The sequence below is a fragment of the Felis catus genome, chromosome D4 (assembly GCF_018350175.1).
Source record: "Felis catus isolate Fca126 chromosome D4, F.catus_Fca126_mat1.0, whole genome shotgun sequence".
Lineage (NCBI taxonomy): Eukaryota > Metazoa > Chordata > Mammalia > Carnivora > Felidae > Felis > Felis catus.
Genome location: NC_058380.1, coordinates 1,738,572 through 1,756,273, shown reverse-complemented (window position 1 = coordinate 1,756,273; position 17,702 = coordinate 1,738,572). Strand labels below are relative to the sequence as shown.

General features: G+C 61.6%; 1 protein-coding gene across 1 annotated transcript; it reads left to right on the top strand.

Annotated features, from left to right (window-relative positions):
- Positions 1-13,972: 13,972 nt before the first annotated feature.
- On the top strand, positions 13,973-17,374 carry BARX1 (BARX homeobox 1). The gene is made up of 4 exons (XM_023242740.2): positions 13,973-14,227; positions 15,834-16,125; positions 16,207-16,291; positions 16,711-17,374. The coding sequence occupies exons 1-4, from the start codon at positions 14,002-14,004 to the stop codon at positions 16,873-16,875; spliced, it is 768 nt and encodes a 255-aa protein (XP_023098508.2). The 5' UTR covers positions 13,973-14,001; the 3' UTR covers positions 16,876-17,374.
- The last annotated feature ends 328 nt before the right edge of the window (positions 17,375-17,702 follow it).

Below are 17,702 nucleotides of genomic sequence, written 5' to 3'. Positions count from 1 at the left end.
ATTAATTAAGTGGCATAATTTTAAAAGAATAATAAATTCTAATTTCAAAGATAACCAAATTCAGTAAAATATTTCAGGTACAAAATAAATTTGCACTCACAAACAAAATGATTACACTCTACAATCTGCACCGTCATGGTGTTTTGGAGTTTTTTTGTTTTTTGTTTTTGAGATCATTCTTGTCTACCATTTTATATATATATATACACACACATACACACACACATATATATGTATATGTATATATATATATATTTTTTTAAGCCTATACTTTTCTTAAGCATTTATTTATTTGTGAGGGGGGGGAGGGGCAGAGAGAGAAGGGAACAGAGGATCCAAAGCGGGCCCTGTGCTGAGGACAGAGATCCTGATGTGGGGCTCGAACTCATGAACCGTGAGATCACGACCTGAGCCAAAGTTGGACACTTAACCGACTGAGCCACCCTGGTGCCCCTCCGCCATTATATACATATTTTTTTAAGTTTTTATTTTGAACCATATCACAGATTCAAAGGTCGTAGAGAGAGGTCCCCGTGTACTCTCCATCCCACTCTGCCACCGGTGACATCCTAGGTTAATTAACTAGGGTTAACCAGCGTCAAAAGCAGGAAGTTGATGTTGGTATGTTTGTGCTGTTCTTGCCATTTTATCACTCGTGTGGTAACGACCACTGTGTTCCGGACCATGGCACTATTAGCTCTCACCTCCCACTGGATCTCCGTCTCACTGTCGGAGGGTTTAAAAACTAATCAAAACTTCCCGGGGTCTTGCGGAATGGCAGATTTGAAGAAGCTGGGGGTCTGTCTGTCTTTGTCTTTGTGGTTGCTCTGCTTTCCCGAGGGACACTGACTACCCTGGGTCTCAGGGGTGTGCAGTCCCACAGGGCCATGACTGCCAGTGGTCCCGAGCCTTCCACACTCAAGATGGATGTGAATGTCTGGCCTGGCTGCAGAATTCCAGTTATCTGAGCAACTTCTGTGCCGGCCACAGTGTTCGTGAAAAGACAAGTAATAAGCGTGCACTAATCTGAAAACTCTGTAGCGGTCGCTTAGAACTAGGACCAACAGGAGATTTGAGTTACACTGTTTAGAGTCGTGGGTGCATGGGGACAATAAAAAGCAGATCCACTTTTACCGAGCTTTTGCTATCGTTCTTAAATTCTCCGCAGACAATGTACCCCCTGTGGCCTTGCCTGCTGCAGACCCCGCCTTGGCCTCTCCCTTTGGGCTTCATAGCACCTTCTGGCCCTGGTTGACATTGAAATTCCAGTCTGGACTTTTTATCTGGAATGGATGTTAAGCTTCTCAATGAGAGGTTCCAGAACAGAGCTGCCGCTTCCAGTTGTGCAGATTGTTCACTGCACAAGGGTACCTGGCTTGAGGGCATGTGAGGGGCTCAAACCCAGCCTGTGCTCTGCTGCTGCCGCCATGCCTACCTGCACGAGGGGTGGTCTTTACGTAATTTGTACAAAGATGCTATGTGGGCAGTGTCAGGTGAATCGCGACTGCCAAAGACACATACTGAAGTCCTAACTCCCCATCCCCTGTGAATGTAATGCTGTGGAAATAAGCGTTTTTGCAGATATAACTTGTTAAGATTCTGCCAGGCTGGATCAGGGTGGGCCCCCACCCAATGACTGCAGGCCTTGTGAGGAGGGAGACCTGGACACGTGGATGGGAATGACCACAGTGGCAGACACGGAGGCCAGCAGGGGCTGGCTCCAGGAGCTTGAAGAGACAAGGAAGGGTCCTCCCCTGGTGTTGGGAGGGAACGAGGCTCTGCGACCCCTCGATCTGGGGGTCCTCCAGCACAGCTAGAAGATAGACTCTGTTGTTCTTTTCTTATTTAAAAAAAAATGTTAATGTTTATTCATTTTTGAGAGAGACAGAGCGTGAGTGGGGGTGGGGCAGAGAGAGAGACACACACAGAATCTGAAGCAGGTTCCAGGCTCTGAGCTGTCAGCACAGAGCCCGACGTGGGGCTCGAACTCACAAACCACGAGGTCATGACCTGAGCTGAAGTCCGACGCTTACCCGATTGAGTCCCCAGGCGCCCCTGGACTCTGTTGTTCTAAGCTGCCCCGTGTGTGGGGCTGCTTTGGCAGGAGCCCCGGAAAGCCACACAGGCAGTGATGGCCCTGTTCTAGAACCCTCCTTGTCGGCATTTTTAAAGATCAGACCTTCCCCGTCCCCCTGGAAACGTGAAGTCCTCGGCAGGGGTGGAGGTGGGGGTCGGTGAGTCTTGTTCTCAAGGACCTTAAAGGCCTGTGGCAAAGATGACACAATACACATCGACCGCGTCCGCAAACGTTCAGTCTGCAGCGGGAAGGGCTGGAGAGAAGATGGCTCGGGCCAAGTTGCTGTTCCCCGAGCAGCCAGCAGAGGGCGGTTGGGCCATGCGGTCAGTGCCAGCACCCTGCAGGGGCCCCAGGCCTGGCGTCCCTGAGAACCTGCTGGGTGGATGGCAGGCTGTGCTCAGGGCTCCTCCTCCTCTTCCCACAGGAGGGGAAGCCCCCCACCCCTGTCCCGTAGGGTCCCTGGTTCTCCAGGGGATGGGGGTGGGGTGGGGAGGAAGCTGAGGCTCGAGAGAGGCAGGGAGGGTCCAGCCTGGGCACATGCATCTCCTCTGTCCCCACCTGTCCTGGAAAGGCACCTGGCTTCACCCCAAGATCTGAAACCCAAGGCTGGGCCTGCACAAGAAGGGGGGCAAGGGCAAGACAGCAAGTGGCCAGGGGCTCTGGGCAGTGAGCACACAGCCATCTATAGGCGGGGGCCTACGCGGACAGGGGCTCATGCGGGCGGGAGGAGGCCACGCCACCTTTGTGCCGAGAACCCCCTACAGCATCTCTGCGCACAGGCCTCTCCAGACGCATGCACAGCGCCCGCACCTCCCCCCTGCCCACTGCACTGGGCCCGTCGGGGCCTCTCTCCATCTCTTATTCCCAGTATATACAGGCTTCCTCTCTGCTGCCGGACCACTCGTTTCCCCTCCCAGACCTGGGCACCTGCTGATCTCCTAGCACAGGGCTCAAATCTTGGCTGTGCCCTCACTCGCTGCCCTGGTCTATTTTGGGAATGCCTCCAGTCAGCTTCCTCGTCAGAAAGACGAAGACAATCGTACTAATTGCTCGGGCTTGTGCTCGCTCCCACAGTGACCACTGGCTCCTAAACCCACCTCCTCGCTCCAGTCTTGTGAGCACTTACTCTGAACCTGACCTTTTGCTAAGCACCTTGAAAACAGCACCTCATTTTATCCACAGTAACCCCTCAATGTGCGAACGTTACCGTCCCCCCCAGGCAGATAGGGAAACTGAGGCTCAGAGAAGTCCTACTGTTTGCCCACAATCCCAGGCTAGTGCTGGGGAGCCAGAGCTGTTGCGGAGCTATGATCCACCATGGAAACGCAGCATGGACTGGTTTTGTCTCAGAATGTCAGACTAGGAGGGTCCTGGAAGAGCCTCAGTTTCCCTGGGGGAGTGCGGGGGTGATACCAGCCGCCCATCCAGTGATGAGGCTGGAGATCGGGATCTGGAAGAGATTGAGGATGGGGGACTTGGGGACAACAGGAAGGAAGAGCAGAAGGCAGGGCCAGCGGAGTGGGGATCCAGGGCAGCGGGAGCCCCGAGCGGAAGGAGACTAGGGGGTCGCCCCAGTGGACAGGCTCTGGCAGGGGACTCGGGCGCAGGGCAAGAGCTGTGCTCACTCAGCACCTGCTATGGGCCAGGCCGGGAGAGCCGGCCGTGCCTTTCCACCCCCACACCCACCCTTTGAGGAAGGCTTTCCAGGGACAAGGTGGCTATTAACACAGCCGATGCCCCACCCTCGTGACGCCTGCCGCTGCTTACAAGGGATGAAGGGACTTGCGGAACCACAGCAGCCTGCGGCAGTCAGGCCCTTGCAGCCTCATGGTTAGGGAGGCAGGAGCCTTGCAGGGCTGCAGGACTCCAGGGAGGGTCTGGGCCCCACCCTGGGAGAGTCAGTGGTGTCAGGGGGCCAGGACAGAATTGGCCTGCCCAGCTGGTCACAGGCTCAGGGTTCTCCCCACAGCATCCAGATAGTGGTATGGCCCCGGTGCACTCAGACCCTTCCCAACGCCCCATTTGTTCACACTCACCGAGCAGGCAAACCCCCCACCAGGCACGGCTGTACCAGTCACCTACTCCTGCCAGGACCTAAGGGTCCTGTCAGGGAACAGGAGAAGCGAGGGCACGGTGCCAGGCTCACGCAAACACTGGCATCCGCAACTGGGGTCTGTCACCACGAGGGAGGGGAGGACTCCTGTGGGCAGTGCGTTTGCAGGGCAGTGGGGAGGGGAGCGTTGTGACCTGACCCAGACCCAGCTCCAGATGGCAGGTGGGGCAGTGCAGACACCAGACCCGGGTCTCAGAAGAGGGTTAAATTCTACTTGCTACCTTGTCTTGCCTCCCAGAGCCCAGAAGAGCCAAGCAGGGATGGAGACAGAGGAACTGGACACCCTCGCCCCTGCCTGTGTGCACCACCAGCCAGCTCAGCAGCCTCCCTCTCTGGGCAGGGTTTTTCCTGCACTCAACTCTTAATTGCAGCAGGATGGTATCTGGATACCGGGTGACCAGAATGATCTTTGTTCTCTGCCCCAGGCCAGCAAGCAGCACAGAGGTCCTGCCCACTGTGGCCAGCTCCCTGCCAAAGGGCCTCCCCGGGTGTCAGCAGGCGTGTGGGGACCGGCATGCTGTGATCTCTCGGCAGGGCAGACCCCCCCCCCCCCCGCTTTGCCCCTGGGGCGTGGAGGAGTGTCCTGTCCTCTTGTGTTCTTTTTACTCCAGAGCAGAAGTCACATTTGACAGCACAGGTCTCCGTACCGAATTGGTTTCTACTGCTGCCTAACGAATCACCACAAACAGCATGCACTCGTTATCTCGGGGTGTCTGTGGGCCAGGGGTGCAGGCAGGGTTCTCTGCTGGAGGTCCCACAAAGGCGCCCAGGCCGTTGGTCGGGCTGCCCTCATCTGCAGGTCCAGCTGACCACGGACCCACTTCAAAGCTCATTCGGGCTGTTGGCATCACTCACCTCCTTGCTCTCTGCTCCCGGAGGCCCCCCTGGGGTCCTGGTCCCCTGGCCCCTCCGTAGGGCCCTCACCACGTAGCAGTCGATTTCCAGGCCTACAGAACCACCTCCTGACCTCAGGGAGGCCCCTGTCCCCCGGTTGGGTCAAGTCCGGGATAATTTCCCTTTTGATCAATTCAACACAACCAGTTAGGGACCTCAATTACGTTAGCAAATCCTGTCTGTCAGATAAGGTACCAACCAGCAGGTACGCCCACGGTCTGGGGGTTACACAGGGCACGTCACCAGGGGGCGCTCACAGAATTCAACCGGCCTCGATTCCCTGCTCTGCACTTAGAGAAATTTTATTCTCATCTGTAGTAGAAACATAAAACAGCAGGGCATTTAAAACCTGGATTTCTAAACTAGGGTAGGTCTCTCACATGATGTGTATTGAAAGGATCTGCTTCCTCTTGTTCTGACACGTGGCTCATCGTCTGGGAAAGAGGCCCACAGAGCAGGATGAGCTGAACGACAACGGTCTCTTCAACCCCCTTTTGTTCCATGAGAACAGAAGGTAATGAATAATTGGCAGGTCTCCTGGACAGTTGTATGGGTTGTGCACTGAAGTGCCTTTCACAGCACAGTCAGTGATACCCCCGAGAGCTATGTAGTCCGTACATGGTGGTTCTGGCTATGTGCTTACAACAAGGGTCTCCAGACCTTCCCTGGTCCCCAACAGCTGTCCCCAGCCTGTCCCCAGGTGCCAGGAGGGTCTACAACCGTAACTCCCTGGCTGAGGATGCTGCCGGGTGTACCACTAAATCCAAAACCGTTCGGGAACCACCGTGTTTCTGGAACAAGGCTTTTAGCCTCGAAGCAGGTGACTACCCAGACCTCCCAGAAGGTCTTGGACCCCCACCCCAAGCTTACATTCCAGAGGGCTTTCCAGCCCCGGCAAATGGTGTTCCTCCACCTCCCTGCCCCTGCCTGCCACACCCCGATACCGAGTCAGCTGCCTCCTCCCCTGACCTCTCCTGGGGTTCCCAGAGCGGACCGTTCTTCCCAAAGCCACCACGTTTGGTCACCCCCTGTCTTCAACGCCCATCTGCTCTCCTAGACAGCCAGGATGGGCCCGGGGCAAGGCTGGCACAGGGGCCCAGAACCCTGAATGGGGCCTGCCTCCCAGGGCTGCCTGCAGTCAGCAGCCAGCGAGGCCTGTGTGCACTGACGGCTGCTGGGCCGGGCCTCCCCACCCACCCTCTGTGTGGGAGCAGGAGCGGCTGCCTGGGGAGGTGCAGGGAGGAGGCGGCCAGATTTAAACACAGTGAGCAAGGTGTGCTTCTGGACACCTGGCTGGAGGTGACATCTGGCAGTGGGAGCCACTGGCTCAGTAGCCCTTGTCCTAGTGAGGGATTAAATGAGACGGTATGAGGGCGGGACTCCGAGGACATGCCCCTCAAACCGTTCCAAGGGTGATTCCACTTGGGGAGTGCACACTGGAGCCCTTCTCAGCAGTAGGGCCCAGAAAACATCCGCAGATGTCAGGAGAGGGCGTGGGGCATGGAGCTCCAGCCTGCTAGGTTTCCAAAGGCTGGCCGTGTCCAAAATATCCAAACACTGAAAAGCCGACACACCGCCAGCACACTGATTGGAACATTAACACCCCCCAGAAGCCGTGAGCTCATCGCGTCTGCATCTGGAAGCTCCTCACCCCTGGCTGGGTGCGACAGCATGTCACCTGCTCTAGAAAGCTGTCCACCTCTCCCCACCTGTCCCCACCCGTGTCACCCTCGCTATCAGTTGTGAGCACATCTCTACCTCTCTCCGTGGCTAAACTGGGCTCCTCGAGGGCAGATAAGTTGCCCTTTCCTTTGTCTCCTTAGCATCCAACAGACGTCTGGTACGTAAAGGGGAGAGAAATTTCTGGCTTGTTTTTCCTTTTGATGAGGAAAAGAGCCTCCTGGGGAGCCTGGTTATGACTCAATCCGACCAGCAGATGGCGCGAGAGCCATTGAAGATGCAGATGGGGGAGCCGTGAGGCCTCTGCACGAACGAGATTTCCTGGAAATATTTCTAGCAAGTAACACATTTATAATAGCTGTTTTTCTGTCATATTCTTTCCCGTTGCATATTCCTTGCAGGATTTGTCACTTGGCAGCTGCAAAGGCCTGCAAAGGCTCAGGACTTGGGAAACTTCCAGAAAATCAAGGATGTGGCTCCCTTGTCCATCCACATTTCAACAGCTGGAGAGGATTTAGATGGAATTGAGTAGAGATGGGAAAGGATGGGCCCTGGATGGAGCACTCATACCCACGGTAGCCTTTGCCTTTCCGGGGCCAGCAGGCAGGTCACTGGGTTCTCAATAGCCAGGACTCTCCAGAGGACCCAGCCCTAGGAGTCTCTTAGTGCTGCCACTGAAGGGAGTGAGTTCCCTGTCACCAGGAGTGTGCAAAGCACTGGAAAGGGGGGAGTCAATAAACAATCCTTAAAGGACTATTGTGAGAGCCCATGTATTCGATGAGCTGACAACTGTAAACCATGCGTGTATAACACAGTATGAGCATCGAGAAGATTTTAAATTGTTAAGAGGTCAAACACGGTCATAGGAATGAACTACATAATTTATGTGTCCAAGGCTCCAGCGCTAAACTAAAGGGTGCTTATGTGGGGAAAACACTAAAAAAAATTTTTTTTTGCTTAGGTAACACCTCTGATGTAGAAGTACATATGTGTGTGCATGAGACTCAGAAATAGACTACAAATAGTAGACCAGAAAACCAGACTGCCTGGCTGTGCACGGCCCCTGCACCCACGACGGCTGTGACATTTTTAAATGGTCAGAACAAATACAAATAAGAATAATATTTTGCCACATGTGAAAATTAAATGAAATCCAAGTGTCAATGTGCATAAATCAAGTGTGGTCGGCACACAGCCAGGACACGTTCTCTCTAGCTGCTTTCTCACTGCCGAGCAGAGGGGGTTACTGCAACAGACCGTGTGGACGCAAAGCCTAAAATCTTGATGTATCCGGCCCTTCACAGAGAAAGTCTGGGGCCCCTGATCTAGGCTATTAAAACCGGCAAGGAGGAGAATTCACCCAGTTCACTCCTTTCATTGTCTCATTTGGGGAAACCGAGGCAATAGACAGGAAGTGGACTTGCTCAAGGGCAGGAGAAGGAAGGGACCAGAAACCAGGGTCCTGGGCTCATTGTGGGGTCCTTTGTGCTCTGGATGGCATTTGGACACTTGCGAGTTGGGCCTCGGGGCCCCTCCTTAGCACCCAAAGACAGGTACAAGATGCTGCAGGAAGCCCAGGTCAGGCGGGGGCAAGGGGCAGGACAGCCTGGTGTGTGGGGACGGCACCAGAGTCCTGACCCCATCCCCACTCAGACCAGCAGGAGGGAGGGGAGTCTGGGGACCACAGGCTGTACTGTCCTGCTGTCCGAGGGGTGAGGCAGCTGTGGCTTCTCGGTCCCCTGTAGCCCCGCCCACATCCCCAGTCCCAGGAGAAGGGATGGAGGAAGAGGAGAGGCACAGGTGTGAGTCCCTACTTGAACTCCGACAACCTGATCTGTCCTCCCAGCTGCTGGCGGACCCAACCTGAGGAGCTGGTGCGGCCCTCCCAACCTGCCTGGGGGGAGGGGCGGCGGGGCCAGACAGTGGCTTGGTCTCCGCCTGGGCCCCCAGGTCCCCCGCTGGCTGGCTAGGAAGGGGACGTGGTCCAGGTACGCAGGCCACGGGCCCCTCCACGGGTTCTGCATCGGGCACCCTGGAGCCACCCATGAGTGCAACCCTCGCCTTATCATCAGGAAGACTGACTGGCTCAGCCCTCCTTCTGACTGAAGACACTGGGGAAGGAGCAGTGTCTGCGAGAGGGGAGCAGAAGGGCGGAAGGGAGCCCTGGCGGAAGGTGACCCAGGTGAAGGAAGAGCTAAAAAGTAAAAGAAGAAAGAGGGTGAGTGAATGCAGGGAGGGACGAGAAACAGGAGAGCCAAGAAGGATGGAAAAGGAAAGCAAAAGAAAGGGAAGCAGAAGCAGTTTCCAGGCGCACCTGGAGAGGGGCGTCCGGCTGGAGAGACCCTGCCTCCGCTGTGGGGCCTCTCCTCCTCTGCTGCCTTCGAGGCCAGGGACGCGGAGGGGGAGGGGGGGCGGCCAGTGGGCGACCTGGCACCTGCTGTGATGGCAGAGATGGCCGTGGGGGCGTCCTGCACGGACCCTCCCTCTCCCTGAGGCGGAGCAGCTCCCAGTCCCAATGCGGTCTGGAATGCACGCCCAGGCAGGAGTCTGACCAGTCTGGGGGCCTGGCACCGTGTCCCCAGTCACAGGGCCCAGAGCGCGGGGCACATCTCCAGGCCGCCCACACCCGTCCTCGCTGTTCCTGCGCACGCTGCGGGTCCCCATCGAACACCGGCCCCAGCGGCCACCGCTTCCCGCCCCGGGTGTGGACTGGGATCCAAGGTCCCTGCGGAGCCTCCTGGGGCCAGGTGGAGGGGTCGGCGTGAAAGGAGGCGGGACATACAGGGGGCTGACGAGGCTGGGTGGTCTGGGGTCTGCGCTGCCTCGAGCCAGTTATTACCTGCCTACAGATTTATCTTTTAAAATTCACACTTCTAAAGAAAACCACACGTTTAAGAAAAATAACTGCAAAACAAAAATAAAATAGCACATTCCAAAGGAGCAAGTTTGTAAAATACCAGAAAAGGAATAATTGGAAGAGAAGAAGGAGGGATGTGTCTTAAGGCGCTGTCCCGAAACCCGATTTGAGCCCCAAGCTCACAGGGGTTTGAAATGATCCAAAACGAAAAGTCTACACTTGACATCGAAACTTTCGTAAAGGAAGGCGTCTCCAACGAGAAAGTCACTCGGCGATCCCTGAGAGATGTGACCTGCGAGCGTGAGAACCCCGAGATCTGCTTTGAAGGCAGGACAGAGGTGGCCAGTCTCGAACCCGCGCACCGGGAGCGCGAGCAGGGCGCGAGCCGAAGGCGCACGGTGCGTTCGGGGCGCTGCGCACTTGAGGTCCGGCGGGTGCGGGCGCCACCTCCGCCTGCCGGGCCGGGCCGGGGACAACCAGAACCGTAGGCTTCCGGGAGGGGAGCGAGGATGAGCACCTGCGCGCGGGGCTGCGCCGGGACCCGGGAACCGCTGGCCCGTCGGGGCTCGCGGAGGACGCGTGGGAGTCCCCGCAGGCAGCTGCTGAGCCGTCGCATTGGGAGGTGAGCCCACAGGTCTGGAAGCAACGTACCCTCCGTTCCCGCCCTGACTCCGTTTTGCGGCGTAAGATCCAAGCCCACGGCCAACGGGGGAGGAGACGCAAAGAAACCCGCCGGGGCCGGGGTCGGGTGGGGGCTGGTCCCAGGCCCCTCCCGGCCCCTCTGGGCCCCTCCTGGCCGTGCAGAAGCAGCGCCGCCGGCCGCCGGCCTCGCCCAGGTCCGCGCACTTCCGATTCAGCCTCCCCGTCTGCGTCGGGGCTCGGGACGCCCTCGGCGAAAGGCTCCCTCGAGGAGGCGCCGGGGGAGGAGGGGGAGTCTGGAACCCGGGCACCCCTGCTGAGGGGTTGCTTAGGGAGGGAGTTACCCCCTCCCCGCGTCTCGCTTCCAGCTCGGCCGCGGGGTCCGGAAGGGCAGCGCAGTGGGGGAAAGCGGCCCCAGCCGGCGCCGGGACCCCCCAGCCACCTGAAGCCCCTCGCCGCCCGCCTCTGGGAGAGGGTGGCTGGCCTCGGGCGCTGAGGTCACCTTTTCCACTGCGCCCGCCGAGAGCGGACGGTTTCCGGGATTTTCGCGGCGGCGGCGGCGGGAGGCCCCAGTCGGGTCCCAGGCGTTGGCTCGGCTGCTGCGCCCCTGGGGTGGGGGCTCGGAGGCTCGGAGGCTCCTCCGCCCCGGGGGGCCCCCTCCTATAGGACGGGGAGGAGGGACCCACGGTGAACTTTGCCGGCCCACGACGCGGCAATTCCCGAGCAGAAGAGGCCCTGCTACCGTTCGTGCGCATTTTTTCGCCTAAGAGGGGTTTATCTGCGGGTCTGCTTGGGATCGCGCCCGCGGGGAGGCCTCCTCCGGCGGGGGAGGTCAGAGGCCTTCCCACCGGGTATGGGAGACCTGAGGGAGGGTGATGGGCGGGCCGGCTTCTCTCGGGACCGAGGCCCCGACCAAGGCCTCCGACTGGTCCCCTGGAGGCATTCTGCGAAGAGCCCGGGGCCTCATTCCCTGCGCGCAGACCTCGCCAGCCACGGAGAAAGCGCCCGGGCGGTGTCCAAAGAGCTGGGGGAGGCACTCTGGGCCTCCGCACCTGCGAAATGGGGTGTGGGCTGGGCTGCGCAGTGTTCTGACTCCCCCAAATCTAGAGGTGAGGTCTCACCCTGACAATGACTTCCTTCCCTCAAGCCTGACCTAGGAGGCCAACGGGGGGGCCAGATGGGTCTGCTGACCGCTGCTGGAAACCCAGTGTCATCTGGGACCTGGTCTTCCATCTAAGGACCCGAGACCGCTTGGAGCAGCAATTGCATCGGGAAGAGACGGCTCAGAGCTGAGAAACTTCTGTCAGGGGTCCAAAAGGGGGGGGGGGTGAAGGGATAGAGTGGAGGTGGCTGGGCCTAACCCTCCAAAGGAAACACCCCCATCTATGCCCTTGTAAAGACACCGCGAAGAGGGGGAGGGGGAGGGCTAGTGAGGATGGGTGGAGGCTGGTGGGCCCAACTGGGGTGGGGGGCGGTGAGAGGAAAATGGTGTGATGCTGACATGTGCAGGGAGCACATGGTGAATGAGCCCTGCTCCTCCTGGCCCGGGGTGGGGGGGTGGGGTGGGGTGGGGTGGGGACGGCAGTGCCGTCCAGGAGCCGCTGGGTTCTCCCTGGGACAGCTGGCATGGTGGCCCCACCCCCCATCATGCCACCTCTCATGGGAGGGTGGCCGGCTCAGTGTGGGACACTGTCATTCTCAGTGGGTCCCACACTGTCCCCTTTCCAACAACAACCATGTGACTCACAAGACCACCCACAGGTGGAGCACCTGGAAGCCCCCTTTCAGACCTGATGCTGGCTGTTACATCCAGGAAGGGGCAGCTCCAGCCAGTCACCCGACCACTGCAGGGGGAAGCAGCTGGGATCTCAGAGCCTCTGGCAAGACATTGTCTTTGTCCCTACGGACAAGAAGTCTCGGCCATCTCCTAGTTCACGAAGAGGCTAGGGCGGGTGCAGGGAGTGGGGCTGTCCTAGAGGTCTCACTGCCTGCCCTGGGGCTAGAGAGCCTGCATCCGCTGGCAGAATGCAGGCCGTGGGTCTGTAGGCCATTTCCCAGAAGCAAACACTGAGGCCTGGGGCAGAGCTCATATAGGGGGAGAAGTGGACCAGGACCTCGGCCGAGGGACTGCCCAGCAGCTCTCCTCAGCCTCCCAGAGACACCTGCCCACCCCCATTGATACCCTCCTTGCCCAGACAAACGGTGTACTCCTCCCCAACAGGCCTGTGGGGCACATGGGTGCAGGACCCCCCCTGCACATGGGTGCAGGACCCCCCCTACTGAGTTGTCATAGCCTCCCTGGAGCCAAGAGTCGGCATCCCCTCAGGACAGGTCTGGAAGGTGAGGCCCAGATGGGGCAATGGCTTGTGGGGAGTGGTGGGAGCCAGAGATGGGAGAAACTCGGCCGAGAGGGTGTGGTGGGGGGGGGTGGGGGGCTGTTCACCCGACAGCTCAGGTTGATATTCCTGCAGTGATGAAGAGAAGCAGCCAGGGAAGGCTGGACCGCCTCCAGTCACGTGGGGGTACTCTAAGGCTCAGAGACCCGTAGGGCAACGCCAGTTGCCCCCAGGCTCTCAGCGCGCCCTGTGGCCCCTCAGCCGGCTCAGCCCTGGGGACAGTTTTCTCTCTTACTGTAAAGCTGGGGAAAGGGGAGGCTGCAGCCTGTCCTTCCCGGACATCCGTGTCTTCCTCCAGGGGGGCAGAACCCACCCCACAGCCAGCGGGGTTGCCAAGGAGGACGTGTCCATGCATCACTTGGCGATGTAATGAATCCCGCTGGAGCACCCCTCAGGGCAGCCAGCTCGGGACAAATGAGGCCATGCCTGGTAAACTGAGGCGGGGGTGCACAGGTGCGGCCGCCGCTCTTCGAGTTTCGGCTGCCTCCCGCTGCACCCCGGCCTGGCGGGCGGCTCTGAGCGCCGGCCAGGAGGCTTGCGCGCAGCTACCCCTTTCCCAGCGAGCTTCGCGGCCTTTGCCTCTCCTCCCCCGACCTCTCCAGGGCTGTCTACCCACCCCCCGCCCCCCCACCTCCTCCGGCCAGGCCGCTGCCTTCCTAGCGGCCCCGGCTCTCTCTTTACCGCCCCTTGCCCAGCCCTGCCTGCCTCTGTGCCCTGCGGCACGTCGCGGCCCGCGGCTCCCGCTTCTGCCGGCCGCTCTCCGCGCACGTCTCGGCGTCCGTGGCACCCCCACCCCTGTCTCGCATCTTGTGTGGCCTCGCCGTTTCGCGCTGGCCCCTCTCACCTCGGTCTCGAGCCCTCCGCTCCCACCTCTGGGGTCTGGTCCCCGAGCTCTCCGGCTCTCTCCTTCCTGGGAGTGCGCTTCGCCGGGTCCCCTCGGTCTGGTTGGCCCGCCCCTCGAGCGGCCCCCTCTCTCCCGCCTCCCTCCCGTCTCCGGCCTCCCTGGGGCTCTCGCCCTGGGGGTGGGGGTGGGGATGGGGGCGGCGGCGGCGGCGGCGGCGGCGGCGCGGGGCGGGGCGGGGCGGCCGGGCGGGGCGGGGCGGGGCGGTGACGCGGGGCCGGCCGGGCAAGAGGCGCGGTGGCGCGGGGCGGGGGCGCAGTCCCGGGTCCGACCGGCCGAGCCCCGCGCGCCCCGCCCGCGCCCTGCGCCTCCGCCCCGGCCGGCCGGCGGGGGAGGGGGGCATGAGCCGGCGCCCGCGCGCCGCCCGGAGCTGCGGGCCGGCCTAGAGCCCCGCGCGGGGCCCCCGCGCCCAGCCGCCACCGCCACCGAGCCGCGGGCGCCGCGATGCAGCGGCCTGGGGAGCCCGGCGCCGCGCGCTTCGGGCCGCCCGAGGGCTGCGCCGACCACCCGCCGCACCGCTACCGCAGCTTCATGATCGAGGAGATCCTCACCGAGCCGCCGGGGCCCAAGGGCGCCGCGCCCGCCGCCGCCGCCGCCGCCGCCGCGGGCGAGCTGCTCAAGTTCGGCGTGCAGGCGCTGCTGGCGGCGCGGCCCTTCCACAGCCACCTGGGTACGTGCGGGGCCGCGCGGGGTGGGGATGGGGGGGGGGAGAGGGACAGGCGCCTCGAGGTCGCCGCTCGGGGCAGGCGCCGGGCCGCGCACAGACCTGGCCGGCTGGAGGGGGGCGTCTGCTCTCCCCTTCGCCGCCGACCTGCGGCCTCCGGGCTCGGGAGCAGGACCGGACTGCTAATGTCTGACTGCGGGTCAGAGCGACCTCAGGCTTCGGGCTCCCGGGCCTCAGCCGCAGAGAGCTGGTCGGGAGTGGCCGCGGCTGCCCACGGCGGGGAAGCCGGACCTTTGGGGAAGAAGCCCGTGTCTCCGGGGGGCTGTGCTGGGGGCTGACGCCGGTGCCGGCGCCTCAGGTGGGAGCCCCGCGGCCTCTGCTGCAGCGCCCACGCCCCTGGGCCTGGCCTGGGGACCAGAGGCCTGGCTGTGAGCCGCTGCCCGCCTGGCCCTCCCCCTCCAGGTCGGCTGGGCCTCCTTGGGTCTGGAGCTGCCTGCTCCGGCCTTTTCTGACGCCGCGGGTCCTTCCTCTTCCTTGCTTGGCCGATCCTACCTTTCCCTGCCGGTCCCTCTCCGAGGCACCCCTTCTTCTTCTGGCCCTTCCCCCCTGCCCCCGCGCCCTCGGCTTCTTCCTAAGGGGTCTGTCTGCCCTTACCGCTCTCCCCTCCCCCCCCCCCCATCGGCTTCTCTCTAAGGGGTCTGTCTGCCCTCCCTCTCCCACCGTCTCCCAAGGATCCTTTCTCCCCTCCTCACATTTGCCTCCACGCTGCCCGGCCCTCGCCTCCTCCAGCAGGGCGAGCCTGGGCCTCAGTGAGATGCCCGCCCAGGCAGGACCCCCGCCCTGCAGACCGCCTTGCCCTGCACCCTTGACTCTCCAGCCGCTGCTCGGCCAGCGCACGGGGCAGCAGGGCCCATTCGTTCGTTCCTTCCAAGTCCAGCTCTGAGGCAGCCTCCCCGCGGCTCTTTGCAGTGCTGTTAACAATTCGTTTGAAGCGGGCAAAAAAGAAAAACCAATCATCACAGGACTAATGAAAAATGGAAAGGTCTTCGCGGGAAGAGTCTCAACAGAGAAAACAGGAAGGGTACTTTCCTGACTCGCGGGGTGCTCGGAGTTTCCCGGAAGCGCCCAGCCCCACCCCCGCTAAAGACCAGCCGCCTGCCCGCCGCGTGGCTGTTGTGCCCGGCCCAGGACGCCAGATGCGCTCACTCATTTAACAAACATCTTGTTTCCGCCGGGCCGCAGCGATGCGGACTCGGTTGGGGCAAACGCTCGCCCTTCTCTTTGCCACTTCTTGCTTTCCTTTTCTGTGAAAGACACACACTGTGCTTCTCCCTGCCGAAACCTTGTGTGCATTGAGAATCCCAAAATCCCGGAGGCGGTTGGGGCCTGGGGAACAGCAACCAAAGGCGGGGGTGCGGGAGGTCCCCCCTCGCAGACTCCAGGGACGCTGGCTTTGAAGAGTGTCACCCTAGGCGCGCGGCACAAATCGCGCTCTTTGTGACCAGGCAGGAAGGGTTTGTGCTGGGTGGCGCTGGCCAAGCGCACAGTGCTGGGGATCTTTAGGAGGGAGCAGGGCCCAAGCTCACCGGCTCCCCACTCTCTCTCCCTCCAGCCGTGCTGAAGGCCGAGCAGGCAGCGGTGTTTAAGTTCCCGCTGGCGCCGCTCGGGTGCTCGGGGCTGGGTTCCGCGTTACTGGCCGCAGGGCCTGGACTGCCCGGCGCCCCTGGCACACCACACCTGCCGCTTGAGCTGCAGCTCCGTGGGAAGCTGGAGACGCCCGGCACCGGGGAGCCGGGCACCAAGGCCAAGAAGGGGCGTCGGAGCCGCACAGTGTTCACCGAGCTGCAGCTGATGGGCCTAGAGAAACGCTTCGAGAAGCAGAAGTACCTCTCCACGCCTGACAGGTAGCCTGGGTCCCGGCTGAGCCCGGCGGATGGTGGGAGGAGTCTACTTGCCCAGCTGAGGGTGCACCCTGCTCTTTCCAGAATAGATCTCGCGGAATCCCTGGGCCTGAGTCAGTTGCAGGTGAAGACGTGGTACCAGAATCGGAGGATGAAGTGGAAGAAAATAGTGAGTGTGCCTGTGGCTTTTCGCCCCTGGTTGGCGCCAGGCCCCTGTGCCCTCCAGGAGCCGCCCTCCTCTCTCCCCTCCCCACCTCCCCACCGCCTCCTAGACGTGGCACCAACCCTTCCGATTCCCTCCGTGGCTGGTGCCCGCAGGGACCCTCCCTGCTCTCTCCGCACCTCTGGGTGCCCTAGCACAGGCCACATTCCTTTGTGCTCTGCTTCGCCCCCAGGCTTCCTGGCAGCCTGAACCCCCAGGCCCAACCCTTCGGCTCAAGTGGCCGCCATTTCCTGGGGCCAGGCACGGCCTCAGATGGCCTGGTGGTGCCCGTGGGAAAGTGCCCGGCAGGCCCTGCCTGGGCACAGGGCACGGAGTCCCGCTGCCTGGTCTCAGCTCACCGCGGTGCCGGCCCTTCCTCTGCACAGGTGCTGCAGGGCGGCGGCCTGGAGTCTCCCACCAAGCCCAAGGGGAGGCCCAAGAAGAACTCCATTCCCACGAGTGAGCAACTCACGGAGCAGGAGCGCGCCAAAGAGGCGGAGAGGCCGGCGGAGGCGCCAGGCGAGATCATCGACAGGAGCCGCGAGGACTGAGCGTGCAAAGCGGCGAGCCGGGACCCCCGCGCTGCCGAGGCCCCCTCCGCGCGCGGGAAGCCGCGAGTAGGCCCTTCTGCGGCCCCGCCATTTGCTTTCTAAACGTTTCATTATTACCTTGAATGCGGACAGTTAGGGGCCAAGAAAGGACACAGACCCTGCAGCCAAGCCCGGCCCCAGTGTGCTCCCCGGCCCGGGCCTGGAGACTCGCGTCTGGCGCGTGGCACGCCTGGGCCCGGAGCTCCGCGCGCATTCACGCCCCGCTCCTCTCCCGCACCCCCACCGGTCTCGGCCGGCCCCCCGCGTCCGGACGCCGCCGGCACACACCCGCTTCCGCGCGTCGGGGACTCAGCGGCCCGGCGCAGGCCACCACGGCCCGACAGGGCGCGCGGACAGCCCGGTGGCTCTACACTGAGGCCGGGCCCCCGACGTCGCTGGGGCTCCTACCCCTCTCTTGCGAAGACAGTGGTTTTTTTCCAATAAAATATTTTATGTCACAGCCGGGCTTGATGAAGGGGTCTCTGAGTCCGCGGGGCTAGGGGAGGGTGGTCGTGGCAAAGTAGAAGGGACGCTTGCAGTGCCTCCTGAAACATCCTTTCCCCGGGCTACGTGGAAGCGAACCGTGACCTGCCCCACGGGCTCGGACTGGGCACGGCAGGCGGCTGGGTTGCAGCAGGATTCCTGGAACCGCTTCGGCTTGGTGTGAGGGGCTGGGGTGAGCCTCCGCCCCTTTCCTCCAGCCCAGGGCGCCGGCAGTAGCAGCCACGCTACGCGGGAGCCCCAGGCCACCGCGGAGCTCGCTCGGGAAGTGTCCCGGGGCTGGGAGC